The sequence below is a fragment of the Rhinoderma darwinii genome, chromosome 13 (genome assembly GCF_050947455.1).
Source record: "Rhinoderma darwinii isolate aRhiDar2 chromosome 13, aRhiDar2.hap1, whole genome shotgun sequence".
In the NCBI taxonomy this organism is placed as follows: domain Eukaryota; kingdom Metazoa; phylum Chordata; class Amphibia; order Anura; family Rhinodermatidae; genus Rhinoderma; species Rhinoderma darwinii.
Window position 1 is genome coordinate 46,974,571 of NC_134699.1, and position 22,930 is coordinate 46,997,500.

General features: G+C 44.4%; 1 protein-coding gene across 2 annotated transcripts in view; it reads right to left on the minus strand.

Annotated features, from left to right (window-relative positions):
• MFSD11 (major facilitator superfamily domain containing 11) overlaps window positions 1-22,930 on the minus strand; it is a 61,761-nt gene that overhangs the window by 31,490 nt on the left and 7,341 nt on the right. Inside the window, exons 1-3 of one of the 2 annotated variants that reach the window (XM_075845170.1) lie at window positions 17,742-18,222; window positions 15,402-15,559; window positions 2,444-2,499 (exon numbers count right to left, since the gene is read on the minus strand). In XM_075845170.1, coding sequence (XP_075701285.1) covers window positions 2,444-2,499; window positions 15,402-15,497 — 152 coding nt within the window. In that variant the 5' untranslated portion in view covers window positions 15,498-15,559; window positions 17,742-18,222. Of the gene's footprint in view, window positions 1-2,443; window positions 2,500-15,401; window positions 15,560-17,741; window positions 18,223-22,930 lie in introns of those variants that run through there. The other variant, XM_075845171.1, reaches the window with a different exon arrangement.

A 22,930-nucleotide genomic window follows, 5' to 3' on the forward strand; every position in this document is an offset into this window, starting at 1 on the left:
GGAAGCCGCGACCGGAAGTAGTAATCTTACTGTCCGGCCGCGGCTTCCGGTCCACAAGAAAATGGCGCCGGACGTCGCTTGGCCGAAGACCTTCCATTTGGACTGTGTGGGAACGGCGCATGCGCCGTTCCCACACAGACAGCGTACAGCATAGTGGATGGAACGGGCCCCGTTCGCATTCACTATGGGGCTGTATGTGCCGTATTCCATGTCTGTATGTGTCGTTAATCGTCACATACAGAAATGGAAAAAAAAATGGCAGCCCCCATAGACAAGAAAAAGTAAAAAAATAAAAAAAAAGTAAAACAAACACACAAATAAATTTTTTTTTAATAAAACACTAAAAGCAAATTGATGTGAAAAAAATTATTTCCGCGACACTCGTCCTTTAAATGCACAATAGAGAGAAGACAAAATTATAAATGCGATAGGGTATATAGAGTAATATTACCTGGTGCCCTCCAGTTGTGCCCCTCTGTCGTGGATTCGCCGTTTTTGGGTCCTCTCTGTGTGGTTTTAAAATGGCCACTGCGCTTCTCAGACAATCTAAAACACTCCCTCCGTTCAGATTGGATAAAACTGCTCTAGAAAATCTGAGAACAGTGGGAGCGTCTCAGACCCGTAATCTAAGAAGCACTTAAGCCATTTAGGGACAGCACAGAAGGGACCATAAAACAGCGGATCCACTGCATAGGGGGGCAACTGAATGGCACCACGTAATATTACTCCAGATACACCATGATATTTAAAATGTTGTCCCGGGTCCAGAGGGCTACTTTAAAGGTTTAATGTTTCTTTAAAGGGAAGGTGTCACGGAAATTTTTCTTTTTATATAATATTGCTTTTAGTATGTCATTAAAATACATTTTATTTATTTGTGTTGTACTTTTTTCTTTCTTTTACTCCTCTATGGGGGCTGCCATTTTTTTTTTTCATCTCTGTATGTGTCGATTAACGACACAGAGATGGAATACGGCACATACATCCCCATAGAGAATGCGAACGGGAGCCGTTCCATTCACTATAGTGTACGCCATCTGTGTGGGAACGGCGCATGCGCCGCTCCCACACAGTCCAAAAGGAAGGTCTTCGGCAGAGCGACATCCGGCGCCATTTTCATGTGGACCGGAAGCCGCAGCCGGACAGTAAGAGGACTACTTCCGTCCATATGTTCAGAAGCAAGGACTAGGAGCGGAGGGAGCAGAGAGTGAAGAGGCAGCGGCGGAGGCAGGAGCAGGTAAGTTATGTTTGTGTATTGATGTGTGTGTATGTTCGTGTTATACTGTGCGATTATCACTGTATCTAATCCTCCTACACTGTGCATTCGCTCAAAAAATGGCGGCACACAGTGTAGGAGGTTTGAACATTCAACCCCCTCCTTTCTCCTGGCACTCGCCAGGATAAAGGAGGGGGGATTGTTTGAGGACACTAGAGCGAGTGTGTCTTCTCCAATTTTGCAGCATAAAGCAAGGAGGTTGCTTTACCACATGCCAATGCTGCAATTTTGGGAATTGCTCCCTCTAGTGACCAGCACATGGAAATGTTCTAAATTAGAATCTAATTTATAATATTTCCTGACTTGTGAAAAAATGTAAAAAAATTAGAACAATGTGTAATCATGTATATACTAACTGTTAAACTAAAAAAAATAAAAAATTCTAGCGACACATTCCCTTTAACCGATATGTAAAGTGACATTTTTTTTTAAATCTGGAATTCAATAATTCTGTACATCTGATAAAATTGCACTTGTTGCAGCAGAGAACTGTAAGGGTCCACTTACACAGCCTGGCGTGGGCCGTGTAAACGAGTGCTGATCGACGAGACAACTCATTAATCGCCTCTCACTTGCTCCTTTTCGAGAGCCATGTATGGGGTGAGCGCTTGTTACTACGATCGCTCGTTCCCATACATTTCTATTATGTACGCAGCACATCTCCCTGTTTACACAGGGAGATGTGCTGCCGACAACGAGAATATTTTCGGCTACATCAACGAAAAATGTTGATCCATTAAACATGTCCAACCTATAATCCTACCGTGTTAATCCAGAGGAAGGCAAAACCCCCATGAGGTTGATGCCAATTGCCTTATTAGGGAAAAAATTCATCCCTGACACCAAATAGGAAAATCAGAATAAATCCCTGGATCAACGTCCCATCTCCAGAATCTAGTACTCATAACCTGCAATATTATATTTTTCAAGAAAGGCCTCAAGTTGTTTGCCAAAAGAGTTTCCTTTTGGCCTCTGTGTCAGGCTGGTATATAACAAACTTTATTTTTTTTTGCTGTATAGAAAAACTTAGTTGTCTATGGTTTTCTATGCAGAGGCGTCCCGCAAAAAATGTACACGGCGCAGATGTGAAATGTTATTAGAAGTGGAAACACTTTTTAACATTACACTGTGAAACTAGAGAAAACATTTGTATATGAAGTATTGTACCTTGTATAACCGCTGCCATGGAATTCTGTATTATTTAGGTTGGAGATCACCGTTTGCTGTGGGGAAGAACATAACATACATTATACAGGATATGCCCATTATTCTGTTCTTGTCAATATCATGTAGATGTGAATGTAAAAACACAAACTTAGGCCCCATACACACGAACGTAAGAACTCCCATTATTATGGGCCCATAGACTTCTATTGGCCACGGGTATCTTCCCGTATGCTTACGCGAAGGTGCCCGTGCCGTTGAAAAAGATAGAACGTTTCCTATTTCAGGCCGTAATTACGGCACGGGCAGGCCCATAGAAGTCTATGGGGCTCCCGTAATTACGGGTGACTACGAGTGTGCACCCGTAATTACGGGAGCGTTGCTAGGCGACGTCAGTGGATAGTCACTGTCCAGGGTGCTGAAAGAGTTAAGCGATCGGCAGTAATTCTTTAGGCACCCTGGACAGTGACTACCGATCACAATATAGATCAACCTGTAAAAATAATATAAGTTCATACTTACACAGAACTCCCTGCTTCTTCCTCCAGTCCGGCCTCCTGGGATGATGTTTCAGCCCATGTGACCGCTGCAGCCAATCACAGGCTGCAGTGGTCACATGGACTGCCGCGTCATAAAGGGAGGTCGGGCTGGATGTCGAAAGAGGGACGCATTACCAAGACAACGGCCGGGTAAGTATGAATTTCTTTTACTACGGAAAAGGCAGCCCCTTCTCTTTTTCCTGCACTGAGAGAGAGAGAAGGGGCTGCCGATTAGTGCAGTGCAATTTTGCAGCGAAAACGTGCCCGTAAATACGGGTGACACCGGACCCGTATTTATGGGCACGGGTCCGTAAATACTGGTGCAATACGGGTCGAATACGTGTGACCAAGGACCCGTATTTACTCCAGTATTTACGGGAGGCAAAAAATACGTTCGTATGCATGAGGCCTAAACCTGAGGTACCTAAAGCAGAAGGACAGAGCATATCCAATCTGAAGCTTGGCACACAATTATTCGGATTAGATGGGTCAACACAATCATTTTCCATTTAATTGTAAGAGAGATGTAAAGCATCCCTTCAGTCCAAAGTAAAAATTTGACCATAAATCGCCAACGTATAGTACAGATACCTGGTGCCCTCCTCTTGAAAGCTGCTGCTGCCATTCCTCAGTTCTGAGGCCCCGTTTGCCTGCAAAATTGCCATCTCAGACTACCCTATGCACAGCGTGATTAGGAAGTCTGAGACACGTTTTCCTGCTCTTCAATGACATCAGCGTTGTGTCCATCCCATCTGTACCTTTCTCTGCAAGTCTCCTTACAGGGGTTCCGGCTGCAGCTGCATCAGCAGAGAAAGTGCGCGGCTGGATAGAGGAGCGGATTAGAAGACAGCGCATGCAGAGGAAGACCCCCTGAGAACGTCAGGAACAAGCATCTTGAACAAAGTATAATTCTTTCATTCTTGTAAGTCACACACAGAATGGGCACAGCGCCTGGTCCGTCGGAAGTAGGGCTAGCTCCACATTTATGTGGGCCCTTGGGTGACAGAGCCTTAAGTGGCCCCCTTTGCGGTGCCACTTACACGGCGGCGTGACAGTACACACACAATAATACACATAACAATAATATGCAAGGCAGCATCATATATGCACAAACTACTTTCTTACTGGTCTACACAGCACTAACAACGCCCCGTAGTCACCCAGCACACAGTATAATCCCCATAGTGCCTTCCCACACAATATAATGCCCCCATAGTGGCCCCCGACCAGTATCATGCCTTCACATTGCCTAAAAGAGAAAAAAACACTCACCTAGCCCCATTCCCACGATAACTGTATGAGATCCCTCAAAAACACTCCTTCTGTGCGTGGCTCTGCGCAGAGAGGTGTGGTGACGTCACTGCATCGCACCTGTCTGCAGCAAGCATTCACTGCTCCACCATTAGAATCAACTATATCTGCATCCTAATGATGCATATACAGTTGAAACCGTGTCATGTCACCGGTCGCCCAGAATCTAGGACTGTCCTGCTGAATCCGGGACAATTGAAACTTGGAAGCACCCGATGTTCGACTGGGCTTCCCCCAGGAGCAGTGGTCCCCAACACTTGCCCAGGTGGTGACGACTGCCCTCCAGCAGGGAGTGAGTCTTCCTAAGAATGATGTGAATATGGTAGTCTGAGACTGTGGCGGCCATTTTTCAGGAAAAGGAGCTCCAGGGGGTCATATATGAGAGGTCTCACGGTTGGGCTCCTTATGCACCCTTGGTACATCAGTGGTCTGACCTATCCTTTTTTGTGAAGAAAGATTCTGTAATTGGAGAGATTTTCTAAAATCGACCAAGTTAAAGTGTAGCTCCACTGATGAAGAACGCCAACTCCTCCAACCGAAGTATAAAGCGGACATCGGGTGACACAGGACGGGCCAGTTGCACAGGAGCTTTGCAGGTGAGGTTTCAACATCTGACGCAGACATTCTTCCTACATGGAGCTACAAGTCCAGGAGAACAATAGCAGTGAGGAGATCAGACAAATAATTTCATTTTAAAACAGTGTCCAGTAATCGAATAGAAAAACCCTGCAGTCATCCTCTGCCTGATTACAATTCTTTATGCTCATTTACACAGCAGATAGGAATAGGATATAAAGGATCTCAAATGTGGTCGTTTTATGGGAACCTTTTAATTGACTTTCCGTTCTGTTTAGAGGAATGATCTGCTCTGACCAACTGAGAGTGCCTGAAGAGACTAAAGGCCCTTTTACACCGGCCAATTATCGGGCAAACGAGCATTCACAAGACAGCGTAATGATTAGATTGTGTAAACAGGGCGACGATTAGCAAACGCTCGTTCATCGGCTGATTGTACAGTATCGGCAGCACATCACCCGGTGTAAACAAGACGACGCGCTGCCGACATGATAGAAATGTATGGGGACGTGCAACGGATTAACGAGCTCCTTGTGAAAGGAGCAAATGAGAGCCGATCAACGATCGCTCTCCATAAACGGTGCTCGTTTAGACGGCCCTCATCAGGCTGCGTGATAGGACCCTTGGCCGCTTTATGCTGCAAACTTCATCTCATAGCTGGCTGTAGAGGTTGGCCTGTGGATAAGATGCAAGTTTCCCGTGTGTGGCTTACATACCATATGTTCCAGGAACAACCTGTTTAACCAGCGGTGCTGCTGATTTTCCGCCTGTGAAAAGCACTCGCCCTACACAAATATTTCTGGTGTCTTTATACTGTTCATGGAGAAAGCAGAAGGATGTTCAAATGGAAGGAACACATTACTGTATATGTTGACTCTATTATTCTGCCTAATAATGGGGGGTGTATGCTACTAAATGTATTAATGCTAATAGCCACATTACAGCAAGACTCTGCTAATGATAGTCGAGTATTAGAAACAAAGTTAAAAGAAAAAGTCCACATTTTTTTTCCTATATTGCAACCCATTCTCTCCAGATATACTATATGGCCAAAAATATGTGGACTCCTATAGGAGTTTATTGGACATCGCATTCCAAAACTATTGGCGTTAATATGCAGATGGGTCCCTTTTTGCGGCTCTAATTCTCTACTTTTCTGGGGAGGCTTTCCACAAAATTTTGGAGTGTGTCTGTGTACATTTTTGCTAATTCAGCAACAATGGTAGTTGTGAAGTCGGACACGGATGTTCGACAAGAGAGCCTGTCTCACAATCTCAGTTCTAGTTTATCCCAAAGGCATTGGATGGGGTTGAGGTCAGGGCTCTGTGCGGGCCAGTCATGTTCTTCCACACCAAAAACTCATCCAACCATGCCTTTATGGACCTTGCTTCGTGCACCGGGGCAGTCATGCGGGTACAGAAAAGGGCCTTCAAAGTTGGGAGCATACAATGGTCCAAAATGGCTTGGTATGTTGAATCATTAAGATTTACTTTAAGTGGAACTAAGGGGCAAAGCCTTAAAAATAAAAAAAAATTAGACGGCTCCAACAGTGAAACATGATGGCAGAGAACATGTTTCCGCTGCTCCAGAGTTAAGTGTTGGCGCGATTTACACCACTCGAGCCATAAATTGGGATTGTGCTTGGTGATGTAAGGCTTGTGCAGCTGCTCAATCATGAAAAACCTATTTCATATACCTCCAATGCACAGTTCTTGTGGTGATGTCACTCCCAGAGGTAGTTTGGAACTGTAGTGAGTGATGTAACGGTTGAAAGGCGCTTCTGTGAGTTTGCCTGGTCTAGGGTTTTGTGGCCGAGATGTTTTTACTCCTAGATGATTCCATTTCACAATAATTGAATTTGCAGATTCACGGGGCAGATCTAGCAGATCAGAAATGTCACAAACTTTTGGCAAAGCTGGCATCTTATGACAATTCCACATTCAATTCTCACGTGCCAGATTTGCCAAAGGCGACAAAGATTGCTCAAAGAATCCGCAGCAGAAATCCAAGGCCAAACTCATATCATTGCAAGCAATTTAGTCCCATTTTTATTCAATGGGGCTAATCCGTGGCTTTTCTGTGCAGAATCCACGCAAATAATGAACATTCTGTGGATTATAAAATCTGTAGCACGTTAAATATTCCACTGTGATTTTTTTTCCACTGCACGTTAACGAGGGTCTAAAAACCCCATTCACTTGCAGAGGATGCAGATTTGGGGAGGAGTTACCCGGAATCCCTGTCTACTTCCTCATCAAATCCTCAACTTGTGATCACAAACTTAAAGGGGTTTTCCGGAACATCTATATTGATGGCCTATCTTTAGCAAACGCTGCGGCCTCTTCACAGTTTACCAGGCAGAGTGCCACGCACATCTGTTGCAGCCGTATCTGGGATTGCAGTTCAGGTTCCATGAAGAATGGCCATCAGAATAAATCCCTGGACCAGCGACCCATCTACAGTAATCTAATACTCATAACATAATTCCACTCAAGAAAGGAATCCAGGCCTCTTTTGAACTCATTCAGTGAATTCACCATAACAACTTCCTCTAGCAGAGAGTTATATAGTCTCCCTGCTCTTACAGTAAAGAATCTCCTTCTACGTTTGTGTAGAAACCTCCTTTCCTCTAGACAGAGGATGCCCCTTGTTATAGTTACAGTCTTCCATATAATTAGATCATGAGAGAGATCTCTGTATTGATCTTTGATATAATTATACATAGTTATTTGGTCACTCACTCAGCCGTCTTTTTTCTAAACGAAATAACCGTAATTTTGATTATCTTTCTGGCTACTGTAGTCCACCTATTCCATTTATTACTTTTAGTTGCCCGCTTTTAAACCCACTCAAGTTCTATGTCCTTCTTCTGTACTGGTGGCCAAAACTGTACACACTGTGGGGAATTTATTAACCTTTCTATGCCAGTTTTCTGATGTAGAAAAATGCCAAAAAGGCCTAAAAGACACAATTTGCGTTGATATAGAATCAGTTCTTACTGGTAATCCCTTTTCCGGGAATCCTCCATGACAGCACACAGGAGGTTGACTTTAGGTCTAAATAGGGACAGGAAACAGAGGTATCATTGTACACCTAACCTGGGAGGGATATAAGGGTGCGGTCATGGAGGATTATCAGAAAAGAATTAACTGGTAAAAGCGAATTCTATTTCCCCCAATCATCCTCCATTACAGCACACAGGAGGATACCAAAATAATCACCTTAGTGTGGGACCACAGCTTGTAATACTTTTCTCCCAAAGGAGAGGTCCCCGACTGATATGAGATCAAGGCGATATACCGTCTTCAGGCACGGAGGAGAGGACTAGGTTGCAGCTCTGCAAATCTGCTCAATAGAAGCATTGGCCCTTTCAGCCCAGGAGACCAATACTGCTCTGGTGGAGTGAGCTCTGACATTCACAGGAGAACGTATCTTTTGGGAAAAGTAAGCTTCAGCAATAGCTTTTTTTGATCCAGTCTGCTAGAGTACTCTTTCCCTTATTCGGGCCCTGGCACAGAATAAAAAGACTTTAGTCTAATCTCCATGGCTTCATGATGTTGAGGTGTGACATATGAAAACTAGTTACTACCTTTGGAAGAGAGGAGGGATCTAGACTGAATTTAATTCAGTCATCTAAAATTCTTAGGTAAGGCTCTATAACAGACAGAACTTGAATCTCACCTACTCTATTGGCTGAGGTGATAGCCACAAGTAAAGCAGTTTCCCAAGAAAGTTTCTTCTCTAGTTCAGATAGTGGTTCAAATGGAGTTTTAGAAAGACCACGAGTCAAATGAAGAAGTCCTGGTAAAAAAAAGGAACTGAATGCAGATATCTTACACTTTCAAGGTGCTTGGTTTGAGGCCTTTGTCTAGGACAGACTGTAGAAAATCTAAGATCTTCGCAATGTTAGAGTGAAAAGGATCTGGTTGATTATTGCCGCACCAAGATGAAAATGTCCTCCAGACTTTCAGGTAGATAGCCCTAGTAACAGGTTTTTCAACTGGCAAGAAGAGTCTTTATGACGGCACCAGCTAGGCCTCTGGCTTTTGAAATAGTCTCTTCAGAAGCCATGCTGCCAGACTGAGTTGATGGGGATCTGAATGATGAATAGGCCCCTGGTGAGAAGATCTTGAGACAATGGGAGATGCAGGGGACCCCTCAGTTTTAGTTTGTTTATGAGACCAAACCACCTGCATTTTGGCCAATGAGGGGCCAGTAGGATCAGTGTGACATCTTCTGAGTTGATCTTTTGAAGAATTTTCAGAAGAGTGATTAGAGGGAAAGCATATGCCAGTCGATAATCCCAATGAGGAGCTAGCGCATCCACTCCTACAGAAGAATCCCTTGGCTCCTCGCGGAAGTAGACAAAGGGGGGGGGCATAACCCTGTTCCTGGCTCCAGCACTGGGAGAGAGCATCTACTGCTACCGGATATTCCCTGGGGTCTAGGGAGAAGAATCTGGGCACTTTCCTGTTCTCCCTGGTAGCAAACATGGAAGGATTCCCCCAACTGGCCACAATCATCTGGAAGACTTCCTGGTTCAGGGACCATTCTGATTGTAGCATCTGCCTTCTGCTCAAGAAGTCTGCTACCGGATTGTCCCTTCCCCTTAGATGGACAGCTGAAAGGGACAATAGATGCAGCTCGGCTAGGGGAAAAAAAATCTCTGTGGCTAAATTCATCAGAAGTCCTGATCTTGAACCCCCCTGATGACTTATGTACGCCACTGCAGTCGTGTTGTCTGAAATAATTTTTACCCTCCTTCCTGAAAGTATAGGAATGGTGCCTTTTATAGCCTGAAGTACTGCCTCCAGATCCCTGTAGTTGGAAGATTTTATGGAGGTTTGAGGATCCCACTGACCCTGAAGGCAGGATTCACCATGGGCTCCCCTCCCCCAAGGACTGGCATCTATTGTAATGTTGAGGGTTAGAGACAGAGAGAGACAGAGAGAGAGAGACACACAGAGAGAGAGAGACACACAGAGAGACACACAGAGAGACACACAGAGAGAGAGACAGAGAGAGAGACAGAGAGAGAGACAGAGAGAGAGACAGAGAGAGAGACAGAGAGAGAGACAGAGTCTGGCTACAGAGGAAACGTGTAGGGAATAATTTAGTGAGAATTTTCTCTTGTCCCGCTTCTCCAATATGTCCTTCTCTAGAGGTCTGGACCTGAACTGTGCCCACATTATGTCCGGGATATAGGAGGTTAGAAGACCCAGGATGGACATAGCCCTTCTGAAAGAAGTCAAGTGATTCAAAAAGAGGCCCAAGACCCTCTCTATCAAAGGATGGATCTATCCCTGAGGGAGAAAAGACATGGAGGAGTCTAAAATGATTTAAAAAAAAATAAATGCATCTGTTGGATGGTGTTAACCCGTTAGTGACCGGCCCATCGTGTTTCTACGTCGGTCACTAATGGGCCTTATTCCGATGCCATAGACTTTTTACGTCGCGGCATCGGAATAAGTTTACAGAGCAGGGAGCTGTCAGATCTCCCTGCTCTCAGCTGCTAGAGGCAGCTGAGGGCTGGGAGCGTCCCTGCTCTGCCGGGTGAGATCGATATTCGTATCGATCTCACCTGTTTAACCCCTCAGATGCAGTGCTCAATAGCGAGCACCGCATCTGAGTGGTTTTGGAGAGAGGGAGGGAGCTCCCTCTCTCTCCCACGACACCCGGCGATACGATCGCCGAGTGTCTGTGTCTCTAATGGCAGCCGGGGGTCTAATAAAGGCCCCCAGGCTGCCTGGAGTGAATGCCTGCTAGATCATGCCGCAGGCATGACCTAGCAGATGCCTGTCCGTTTTAAACGGACAGGCAGTAATACACTGCAATACAAAAGTATTGCAGTGTATTATAAATGCGATCGCAGAATCGCATATTATAGTCCCCTAATGGGACTAGTAAAAAAGTGAAAAAAAAGTTTAATAAAGTTAATTTAAAAAAAAATGTGAAAAAAATGAAAAACCCAGCTTTTCCCCTTACAAACTGCTTTACTATTAAAAAAACAAAATAAAGTTAAAAAGTTACACATATTTGGTATTGCCGCGTCCGTAACGACCCCGACTATAAATATATTACATTATTTAACCCGCACGGTGAACGCCGTAAAAAAAATAATAAAAAACTATGGAAAAATTGCTGTTTTCTGTGAATACTGACTTTAAAATTTTTTTATAAAAAGTGATCAAAAAGTCGCATCTACTCCAAAATGGTACCAATAAAAACTACAAGTCGTCCCGCAAAAAAAAAGCCCTCATACAACCGCATCGGCGAAAAAATAAAAACGTTACGGCTCTTCAAATATGGAGACACAAAAACAAATCATTTAGAAAAAAAAGCGTTTTTACTGTGTAAAAGTAGTAAAACATACAAAAACTATACAAATTTGGTATCGTTGCAATCGTAACAACCCGCTGAATAAAGTTATTGTGTTATTTATACCACACGGTAAACGGCGTAGATTTAGGACGCAAAAAAGGGTGGCGAAATTTCAGATTTTTTTCTATTCCCCCCCCAAAAAAAAGTTAATAAAAGTTAATCAATAAATAATATGTACCTCAAAATGGTGCTATTAAAAAATACAACTTGTCCCGCAAAAAACAAGACCTTATACAGCTATGTCGACGCAAAAATAAAAAGGTTATAGCTCTTGGAATGCAACGATTGAAAAACGTAAAAAATAGCTTGGTCATTAAGGTCCAAAATAGGCTGGTCATTAAGGGGTTAAATTCAACTTGTTTATGTTTATATTCCATCCCAGATCATGTTATTAACTGGTTGCCGACACAGGACGAGTATGCTCGTCCTGAACGGCGAGCACTTCGCGCATTAGGACGAGCATACACGTCCTGTGTCACAGCCGTCTCTGCGCTTTTGTGCGCGCAATCGAGAGCGGGGGAACGGCTGTAATACACAGCCACGACCCCGCTCTGACAGCGGAGAGGAGAGAAACATCTTCTCTCCGCCGTTAACCCTTTAAACGCTGCAATGAAAGCTAATCGCGGTGTTCAAAGAGAGGGGACCGCACATTGATCGCGTCACAGAAAATAACTGACGCGATCAAAGCCCACAACTCGTATGGGCAAACAGCCCAGTGTCCATTGAAGGACCCCAGGGCTGTCTGACCATATTTCCTGTTGTTAGGGCATACTGAGGTATGCCCTAACAACTGCCTGTGTACAATCAGTAACAGGCTAATGTACTGGCATATAGATCTATGCCAGTACATTACAGTTACAAAATCAAAATGAAAATGATAAATCCCTTTATCGGATGAAAAAAAAAGTTAAATGAATGTAAAAAATAATTAATGATAAATAAATAAAAAGTAAAAAAAATACACAGAAACACACATTTTTTATAATAAATAAACTTTTTAAAATATAAGTCCCAAAACATGAAATAATATAGACATATTTGACATATATCGCCACGACCGTAACAACGTGTACAACAAATGTATAACATTATTTATGATGATCGGTGTATGGTGTAAAAAAAAAAATATTAAAACTGCAGCGAAACTGCTTTTTTTCTGCATTTTCGCCAAAATAAAAATTTATTGAAATTAAACGATAATGTATTTGTACCAAAAAATGGTACGTACATAAAGTACAACTCGTCCCGCAAAAAACTAAGTCTCATACAACTACGTCGTACAAAAAATAAAAGAGTTATGAGCGTCAGGATGCAAAGAGGGAAATATAAAAAAAATTGCTCTGTCCTCAAGGCCAAAATTGGCCGTGTCCTTAAAGAGGCTCTGTCACCAGATTTTGCAACCCCTATCTGCTATTGCAGCAGATCGGGCGGCGCTGCAATGTAGATAAGAGTAAGGTTTTTATTTTTAAAAAACGAGCATTTTTGGCCAAGTTATGACCATTTTTGTATTTATGCAAATGAGGCTTGCAAAAGTCCAAGTGGGCGTGTTTACAGTAAAAGTCCAACGAATCGGCATCATCCACTTCTCTTCAGAACGCCCTGCTTCTGGCAGTGCACAGACACACAGCGTGTTCTCGAGAGATCACGCTGTGACGTCACTCACTTCCTGCCCCAGGTCCTGCATCGTGTCGGACGAGCGAGGACACATCGGCACCAGAGGCTACAGTTGATTCTGCAGCAGCATCAGCGTTTGCAGGTAAGTAGCTACATCGACTTACCTGCTAACGCCGATGCTGCTGCAGAATCAACTGTAGCCTCTGGTGCCGATGTGTCCTCGCTCGTCTGACACGATGCAGGACCTGTGAGTGACGTCACAGCGTGATCTGGCAGAAGCTGGGCGTTCTGAAGAGAAGTGGATGATACTTCTCATCAGAACGCCCAGCTAGTAAAAGAAGTAAAAACGCCCCGATGTACGCACATAATACACGCCCACTTGGACTTTTACTTTAAACACGCCCAGTTGGACTTTTGCAAGCCTCATTTGCATAAATATAAAAATGGTCATAACTTGGCCAAAAATGCTCGTTTTTTAAAAATAAAAACGTTACTGTAATCTACATTGCAGCGCCGATCTGCTGCAATAGCAGATAGGGGTTGCAAAATCTGGTGACAGAGCCTCTTTAAGGGGTTAAAGTTGATTGTACTGACTGTAGATGGAGTGTCAAAGTCTGGGCTGTGTCTGCCACTATTAAAAAGTCATCTAGGTAGGGAATAATAAGAATGTCCTTCATACATAGTTACATACATAGTATGAGGTCATTTCTGATATAATCTTGGGAGGGCCCTGTATTGGAGGTGGATTAGGGAGTGGTTCAGAACTACTGCCACCCTCAGATACATTTGGTGAGTGGTGCAGACTGGGACATGGTAATAAGCATCCTCCACATCTATTGATGCCATCATACAATTCCTGAAGAGGAGCTTTAAAGTAGAGGGGATGCTCTCCATCCCAAATCTCTTGTAAACCAGGAAGGAGTTCAGCTGTTTTAGGTTTATTATAACCCTGAATCTGCCTTCCGGTTTCTTCACTAGAAGGGGGGGGGGGGGGGGGAATAGAGTAGCCCTTCCCTAGCTCTGGTCTCGGTACAGGTACTAGAACCCCCTTCCTGATCAGAGAAATAACCTCTGACTAGAGACGGCTGTTCCTCTGAATCTTTCTGCCTCATTGTGGGGAGGAATCTGTCTGGAAGAGGGGTGATGAATTCTAGTTTGTATCCTGTCTTTACAATATCTAGAACCCATTGGTTTGATGAGATCTTTTCCCATTCATGGAAGAATAGGGAGAAGCAACCTCCTACTCCACTTCTGGCGCCATTGTTGGTGATCCTTATTCTTGGGATCGTTCTGAGGCCTAAACAAGAAGCCCCTGTTCTTCTTCGGGAATTTAGAGGATCTAAAAACCTGTCCCTTGGGACTGGGTTTTTTTTTATTAAACTTCCTGGGACGAAAGGAGTCTGGTTTGTTCTGGGTAGAAAACCCTTTCCTCCTGTCAGATGCTTTTTCCAGGAGATCATCCAGTGGGGGACCAAATAAAAATCTCCTGAAGAAGGGATAGAACAAAGTGTCCCTTTTGAGCCTGCATCTCCCCTCCATGTATTCAGCCACATAGCTCCTCTGGCTGAGTTGGATGGAGCTACAGATCTAGCTGCCAGACGGGCCGAGTCCACTGAAGTGAATAGGAGAAAAGGCTGCTACACTGTGAATCGTCGCTACTGCACCCCCTTCAAAACAGCTGATCAGCGGGGGTCCCGGGAGTCGGACCCTGACCCATCAGCTATTGATGACCTATCCTGAGGATAGGACATCAATTTTTAGGAACTAAAAAAAAACCTTTAATGTCCAACAGTGTCATAAAGAAACAATCAGGGGTTTGCCGTTTTATAGTAAACTTTGTGCATATTTTTTTTTCTGTGATCTTCAAGATCTCTGCTTGGAGTCATTGAATGAAAATCCACACTATTACTTCCTGTGGAGAAAAATCTGCCTTGGTCATGTGATGCTTACACAGATCATTACAACACAGAGCTCTGACGGTGACCAGAAAAGATTTCTGAAAGTAAACAATGAAGCTTTCCATGGAATGGCAGCAAGCAAAGATTTTGAATACAATCACAAACTGATATACCAAAGTATATGCATATATTTAGACGATACAATGAATAACCTTTTTTTACTGGAACTGGAAAACCTCTTTAAGCAATTTTTTGCCTATACGCTGGAAAAACATTTGGCTTTTTAAATGAACAGAAAATAACAGTATATACAGGACTCATTGTATTCAGAGAGAGGATTGCAACAAATAGGGTCTTTGTGACTACAAGGAGAATTAGTATTTGTAGCTTTTCGCTTGTAAGGCTCCCTTCACATCACGATTATTGCGCTACATTTGACGTCTGAGCCAGGAAAAGCTCCCGACAAATACGTTAAACGTAGACGGTGACGGATGCCCCAACAGTAGCGGGCGTCTTATAGACACATTTAGCGCTTATGCCAGACTTTTCCCGACGTACATGCTAAATGTAAAGAATAAAAGTAATGTGAAGCGGACCCAATACATGCCACCATCTGTGAACCCACAAATAAAAATAACTTACCGCAACGTTTCCACATGTCTGAAAGGCGGTGAACATAAACATGAACGCAAAGCCTAGGATGAAGATGTTTAACAGTTTCTTCTGTTCCGGAGTCATTTTTCTTAGATTTATCGGATTCGATATATGAATAAAACTGGATGAGGCCTTGTCGCAAGCAGCTGAAGAAAAGAATATAACACAATAACCGTATAATATAACACACATACATATATATATATATATATATATATATATATATAGTAGACGTAGATTTGTAAAGTTGTAACAATTTACTTAAATGTTTCGTTTTAGGTTTCGCATATAAAACAGTGAAATATTTGTATACATTATAAAAAGAGCAGCACAGAGGCATTCAGCACTTTGATCTGTATTGAGGGGCTGTGATATATGCACAATAGCTTGTAATAAAGATTGTCAGAGAACAGTGTCATCCAAACACATACAACCCCCTCCCCCGCTGGCTAATAATAATCTCAATAATCAGATAAGGCAGGGGTCAGACAATGCTTGACTTGATATTGTATAGCAGCAATAGGACTACCCACCACTGGTTTGGGCTGTTTTGGCTGTGACTCTCTCTGCCATCTCTTCCCACTCAATAATGGTTGTCAACAGGCTAAACGCTATGCTACAAAAGTCGCCATCTAGCTCTGCCATGCAGCTCTTACACACGGTTGTATTACAGCTATGAGTGGTATGGATCTGGAATACAGCCACTATAGTCGGCTATAGGCCCATATACATCCGTGTGCCTCTAGTTTTATAAAAATATTTGTTTCTCACAAATAAGAACCTGCAAAAAAGAAAAATTGTATGTTCTATCCGATACTGTATTATAGAGATATTCTCCCCTGAAAGTATTGCTACTAGGAAAGGACACGGTGCCCATCTCGTATAACACATGGAACGCATACAGGTCAGTAATACAGAACAGGTAGGGACGCTATATGGTCCACGTACCCACCAACGAAGCGTGCATGAGACCCTGTCGTCAGACAATCTGCAATTGCTGGCCAACTAAAAACGTTCAATGGCCACATCGATAATCATGGCTAGCTCAGAACGAGAGCGGAGCAGCTGTCAGACACCTCAGTCGCTACGGATCTTACGGGGGTTGTACACAGGACGATTATCGGCCATTCATAGAACGTTCGTTGCTAATAATTACCCTGCGTAAACAGAGGAATGATCAGCAGATGAACGAGCTAACACTTGATCATCCGCTGATCGTGTTGTTTTAAAAAAAGTAAAACATTATCGTTGTCGGCAGCACATCTTGGTGTGTAAACAGGGAGACGAGCTGCCGACATGATGATAATGTATGGGGACGAGAGATCGGAGTAACAACCGCTCGTCCCCATCCATAGCTCCGTGTGACAGGAGCAAACGAGCGCCGATCAACAATGTCTTATTGATCGGCACTCACTGCACCGAAAGATTATCGGCTGGTGTAAAAGGCCCTTTAGGGGAGACAATGGAATTGGGCATATAATAACCAACCTGTCCTCTGTTCCCCAAAATCAAGAGAAGGTTTGGCAGCCGTGTACTGGCAGATCCCATATCCATGGTAATATATTTTCCTACAATGCATCCCCCATCCATATGTCCATCATATAGGGGGGAACCTCCACTCAGGAACCCCTTATTAGTCAGTGGAGAATGCAAAGGGTAGTGCCACCACGTCACCCATTGATACATTCTATAATGATTAGGGGATGGGGTGCTGCATTAGGAAATGCCCCTGATGTGAAAACCCATTTAAAAGGGTTCTCCCTGGGAAGATGACTTAAAAATCACTAATATTCCGATGGCACGTCCATGAACGAGAATAACAAATTGTAACCCCTCCGAGATCGGAGCACAGGAATAGGACGATTATGGAGACAATACTAGTAAATCACAGCACACCTGGCTATTATTTAGGCCAGCCATAATTATGTGCTCCAGACAACCATGGATGTCCAAAACACATATATACCTCTGGGGGAGGGGTGTTGTATAGGTTTAGTAGAAGGCACTGTGTGACTGATAAGGAGAATACAGTGTTGTGTATATTCCCCTCTCCCAGCTTATAACATGACCTGATTCACACACAATACAGAATAGGCTGTGCTGACAATGACAGTATCATCTGTGGACATTTTACGATATCATTGTGTTCCCACAGATGTTGTGAAACTACAGTTCCCGTCATGCCTAAACAGTACTGGAGCTGCGAAGGCATGCTGGGGGTTGTAGTTTCACATCAGCAGGAGACCCACAGGTTGTAGACAATTGTCATAGAGTGACAGCAGCAGACAGCTGACACACATAGTACAGGATAAACCGGGCGCCCCTTACCTTGCTGGCAGGACCACACTCCGGCAGCACCAGTGTGAGAAGTTTGCGGGGCAGAAGCAGACAAGGGAGGAGAGCTGGTCACCTGACCTATTCAGAAAGCATATGTTTCCCCACTTCTCTCAGGAGTCAGCTGACTAAGGTGGAGACGCGCTGGGCATGTTGGGAAATGAAGTACAATGCTGATCAAGCGTTTCCCAACGCGAGTAACGCTCGTACATGATCATTCACACTGCGTGTCTGTTCTAGTCTGTGCGTCTATACATAATCCCGTGTGTGGATATGAGAGGATTAACCCCGCACTGTACACAGCTTCACGTGCTGCAAGAGACCACGATGCAAAGGAGCAGCAGCACAGCTATCAGCTAATCAGGACGACAGCACAGGAAGTGGGGCTAGTACTACATATCCCAGCGTCCACTGCTGCATGCCACATCAGAGGCAGGACACGTGGGTTATCCGGTAGATCGTTGGGGGTCCTGCTCTTGGCACTCAATGGCCAGGCCTTTTTGCACATTAATGACCAAGCATTATTTTTAGTCTTCGCATTTCGCATTCTCGTCATAACTTTTTTTTTTATTCCGTTGACATAGCCATATGAGAACTTGTTTTTTGCGGGATGAGTTGTATTTTTCAATTGCACCACTTTTGGATGCATATAATATATTGATTAACTATTATTTACTTTATTTTAGGAGAGAATTGAAAATCAGTAGCTCTTATAGCATTGATTTTTGCGTTATAAATTTATGCGGTTCACGATGCGTCATAAATAACATGTTACCTTTACTCTATGGGTCGGCATGATTGGGATACCAAATATAAAAAGGTTTTGGGGCAGTTCACACTGAGAATTTTTACGCGGAAAACCGCGTCGGAAAACACGCCAAAAAACGGCCGAAAATGCATCCCATTAATCTCAATGGGAGGTGGGGGCGGTTTTTTCCCACGAGCGGTAAAATACGCTTCTGCCTCCCATTGATGTCAATGGTAGGTCAGAGGTGTAATCGCGCGAAGATAGGGCATGTCGCCTCTTTATCCCGCGCGTCGGTTTTACCGCTCGTGGGAGAAAACCTCCCCCACCTCCCATTGAGATCAATGGGAGGCACTTTCTGCCGTTTTTTGGCGAGTTTTGCGGAGCGGTTTCCACGTCAAAAAACTCTGTGTGAACATAGCCTTTATATGTTTTCCTAAGTTTGCACAATAAAAACCCTTTATTGCTAAACAAAAAATGGCTGTAAATACAGAGCTGTGTTCAAGGGAAAACAGCCCCGGATTTTCAGCCGTTTTTAAAGCATTGAGCGTTTTTTTACGGCCGTTTTTGGAGCTGTTTTTCTATTGACATAATGAAAAACGGCTCAAGAAGTAACATGCACTTCTTTTTTACGGGTTTTTTTTTACGCACCATATTTGCAAACGGCGCATAAAAAACACCCTGTAGGAACGAAACGCCGGTTTTCCAATTGAAATCAATGGGCAGATGTTTGGAGGCGTTCAGCCTCTGTATTTTCAGTCATTTTTTGGCGCGTTTATGGCCCGAAAAACATCTGAAAATAAGCCATGTGAACATAACCTTAGGGCTTATTCAGACGAACGTTACGCACGTCGCACGGACCTATATTAGTCTATGGGGCCGTGCAGACAGTTGCGTGATTTTTACGCAGCGTGAGTCCGCTGAGAAAAAGTCACGACATGTCCGTTCTTTGGGCGTATTTCGCGCATCACGCACCCATTGAAGTCAATGGGTGTGTGAAAACCACGCATGTCACACGGAAGCACTTCCGTGGGACGCGCGTGATTCGCGCAACAGTAGTGAAAAGGATGAATGAAAACCGAAAAGCACCACGTGCTTTTCTGTTTACAAACATCCAAACGGAGTGTCATAATGATGGCGGCTGCGCGAAAAACACGCAGCCGCGCATCATACGGGGCTGACACGCGGGGCTGTTAAGTGCCTTTTGCACATGCAAAACGCTGTGTGTTTTGCGCGTGCAAAACGCACATGCTCGTGTGAATCTGGCCTTAGAGTTAGGCCTCATTTACACGAGCGTGTGCGTTTTGCGCGCGCAAAAAACGCTGCGTTTTGCGCGCGCAAAAGGCACTTGGCAGCTCCGTGTGTCATCCGTGTATGATGCGCGGCTGCGTGATTTTCGCGCAGCCGCCATCATAGAGATGAGGCTAGTCGACGCCCGTCACTGTCCAAGGTGCTGAAAGAGCTAACTGATCGGCAGTAACTCTTTCAGCACCCTCGACAGTGAATGCCGAACACAATATACACCAACCTGTGAATAAAAAAAGACTTTCATACTTACCAAGAACTTCCTGCTTCCCCCAGTCCGGGCTCCCGGCCGTTGCCTTGGTGACGCGTCCCACTCTTGTCATCCGGCCCCACCTCCCAGGATGACGCCGCAGTCCATGAGACCGCTGCAGCCTGTGATTGGCTGCAGCCTGTGCTTGGCCTGTGATTGGCTGCAGCTGTCACTTGGACTTAACTGTCATCCCGGGAGGTCGGACCGGAGTTATCGGTAAGTCAGAACGTCTTTTTTTTTTTTTACAGGTTCATGGATTTTCGGAGCGGAAGTCACTGTCCATGGTGCTGAACCAGTTTAACACTTTCAGCACCGTGGACAGTGACTGTCTCCTGACGTCGCGTACCCGAACATTTTTTACCGGTTTCGGTCAAAACGAGTTTGGCCGAACCCGGTGAAGTTCGGGGCGCTCATCTCGAATTTGACACTCCGTTTGGATGTTTGTAAACAGAAAAGCACGTGGTGCTTTTCTGTTTACATTCAGGAGTTTGACAGCTCTTGCGCGAATCACGCAGTTCGCACGGAAGTGCTTCCGTGCGGCATGACTTCAATGGGTGCGTGAGTGCGCGAAAAACGCACGATTATAGAACATGTCGTGAGTTTTTTTCTGCGCACACGCGCTGAGCGCAATTCACGGATCGTCTAAACTGCCCCATTGACTAATATAGGTGCGTACGACATGCGTGCAAAGCACGCGCGTCGCACGCGCGTATATTACGTTCGTGTAAATGAGGCCTAAGGCTGTGTTCACACACCCTATTTACGGACGTAACTCGGGCGTTTTAGCCCTGAATTACGTCCGAAAATACGGCTCCAAAGCGGTAGCAAACATCTGCCCATTCATTTGAATGGGTCTTACTATGTTCTGTGCCGACGGTCATTTTCTTTACGCGCCGCTGTCAAAAGACGGCGTGTAAAAAAGACGCCCGTGTCAAAGAAGTGCCTGTCACTTCTTGGGACGTAATTGGAGCCGTTTTCCATTGACTCCATAGAAAAACAGCTCCAATTACGTCCGTAATGGACGCTGCGAAAAACGCCCGCACATGCCATTACGTCTGAAATTCCGGAGCTGTTTTCTCCTGAAAACAGCTCCGTGATTTCAGCCGTAACGGACGTGTACGTGTGACCATACCCTCAAGATCAGAAGTGCAGGTCTTCAAGTCTCCTAGTGGGACAAAACAAAATGTTAATAAAAATGTTGAATAAAAGTGTAAAAATAAAAGTTTCAATGTTAACAAAACCAAACGCTGCCTGTTTTCCTGTAAGGCCTCATGCACACGACCGTAGCCATGTGCACGCCCGTGATTTTCGGGTCGGCAGGTCGGGAGTGTCGCCCGCAAATCACGGGCCGTGCACATGGCTGCGTCCGTTATTTCCTTTGAGCCTGGACGGTCATGTGCATGGGCCCATAGAAATAAATGGGACCGCAATTCTCCCGTGGATTTTCGTGAGCCCGCTCCATACTTCCCCTTAACGGCTGTCATGTACTAGCACGTGACATGTCATTTAGGGGTTAAATAAATAAAAACACATAAAATAATAGTAAAAAACAAATTCATGACACCTTTCCTTTAAATGGAAGAAGTTTGGAACAACCCACTAAGTAATTGAGGGAGAAGGGTCTTGGTAAGAGAGGTGACCAAGAATCCAATGGTCACTCTAGCTGAGCTCCAATGATCCTGTGTGCAGATGGGAGAAGCTTCCAGAAGGTCAACCATCACTGCAGCACTCCACTAATCTGGGCTTTATGGCAGAGTGGTCAGAAAGAAGCCTCTCCTCCGTAAAAGACACATGAAATCCCACCTGGAGTTTGCTAAAAAAGCACCTAAAAGAATCTGATTGTGAGAAACAAGATTCCGTGTCTGATGATACCAAGGTTGAACTTTTTGGCCTCAATTCTAAGTGACATGTCTGGAGGAAACCAGGCACTGCTCATCACCTGCCCAATACCATCCCTACAGTGAAGCATGGTGGGGGCAGCATCATGGTGGGGGCAGCTGCATGCTGTGGGGGTGTTTTTCAATGGCTGGGACAGGGAGACTAGTCGATGGAAAGATGAATGAAGTAAAGTACACAGATATTCTTAAAGGGAATGTGTTGCTAGAATTTTTTTTTTTTTTTTGTTAAACAGTTAGTATATACATGATTACACATTGTTCTCATTTTTTTACAAGTCAGGAAATATTATAAATTAGATTCTAATTTATAACATTTCGCTGTGCTGGTCACTAGAGGGAGCAATTCCCAAAATTGCAGCATTGGCATGTGGTAAAGCAACCTCATTGCTTTATGCTGCAAAATTGGAGAAGACACACTCGCTCTAGTGAGCTCACAGAATCCCCCTCCTTTATCCTGGCTAGTGCCAGGAGAAAGAAGGGGGTTGAATGTTCAAACCTGCTACACTGTGTGCCGCCATTTTTTGAGCAACTGCACAGTGTAAAAGCCCTGACTTTAACCCAATCAGACATCCCTGGAGAGACCTGAAATTGGCTGTCCACCGACGGTCCCCATCCAACCTGACAGAGCTAGAGAGGATCTGCAGAAAATCCCCAAATCCAGGTGTGCAAACCTTGTGGCATCATACCCAAGAAGACTGGAGGCTGTTACCAAACCTTGTGGCGTCATACTCAAGAAGACTGGAGGCTGTTACCAAACCTTGTGGCATCATACCCAAGAAGACTGGAGGCTGTTATCAAACCTTGTGGCATCATACCCAAGAAGACTGGAGGCTGTTATCAAACCTTGTGGCATCATACTCAAGAAGACTGGAGGCTGTTACCAAACCTTGTGGCATCATACCCAAGAAGACTGGAGGCTGTTATCAAACCTTGTGGCATCATACCCAAGAAGACTGGAGGCTGTTATCAAACCTTGTGGCATCAT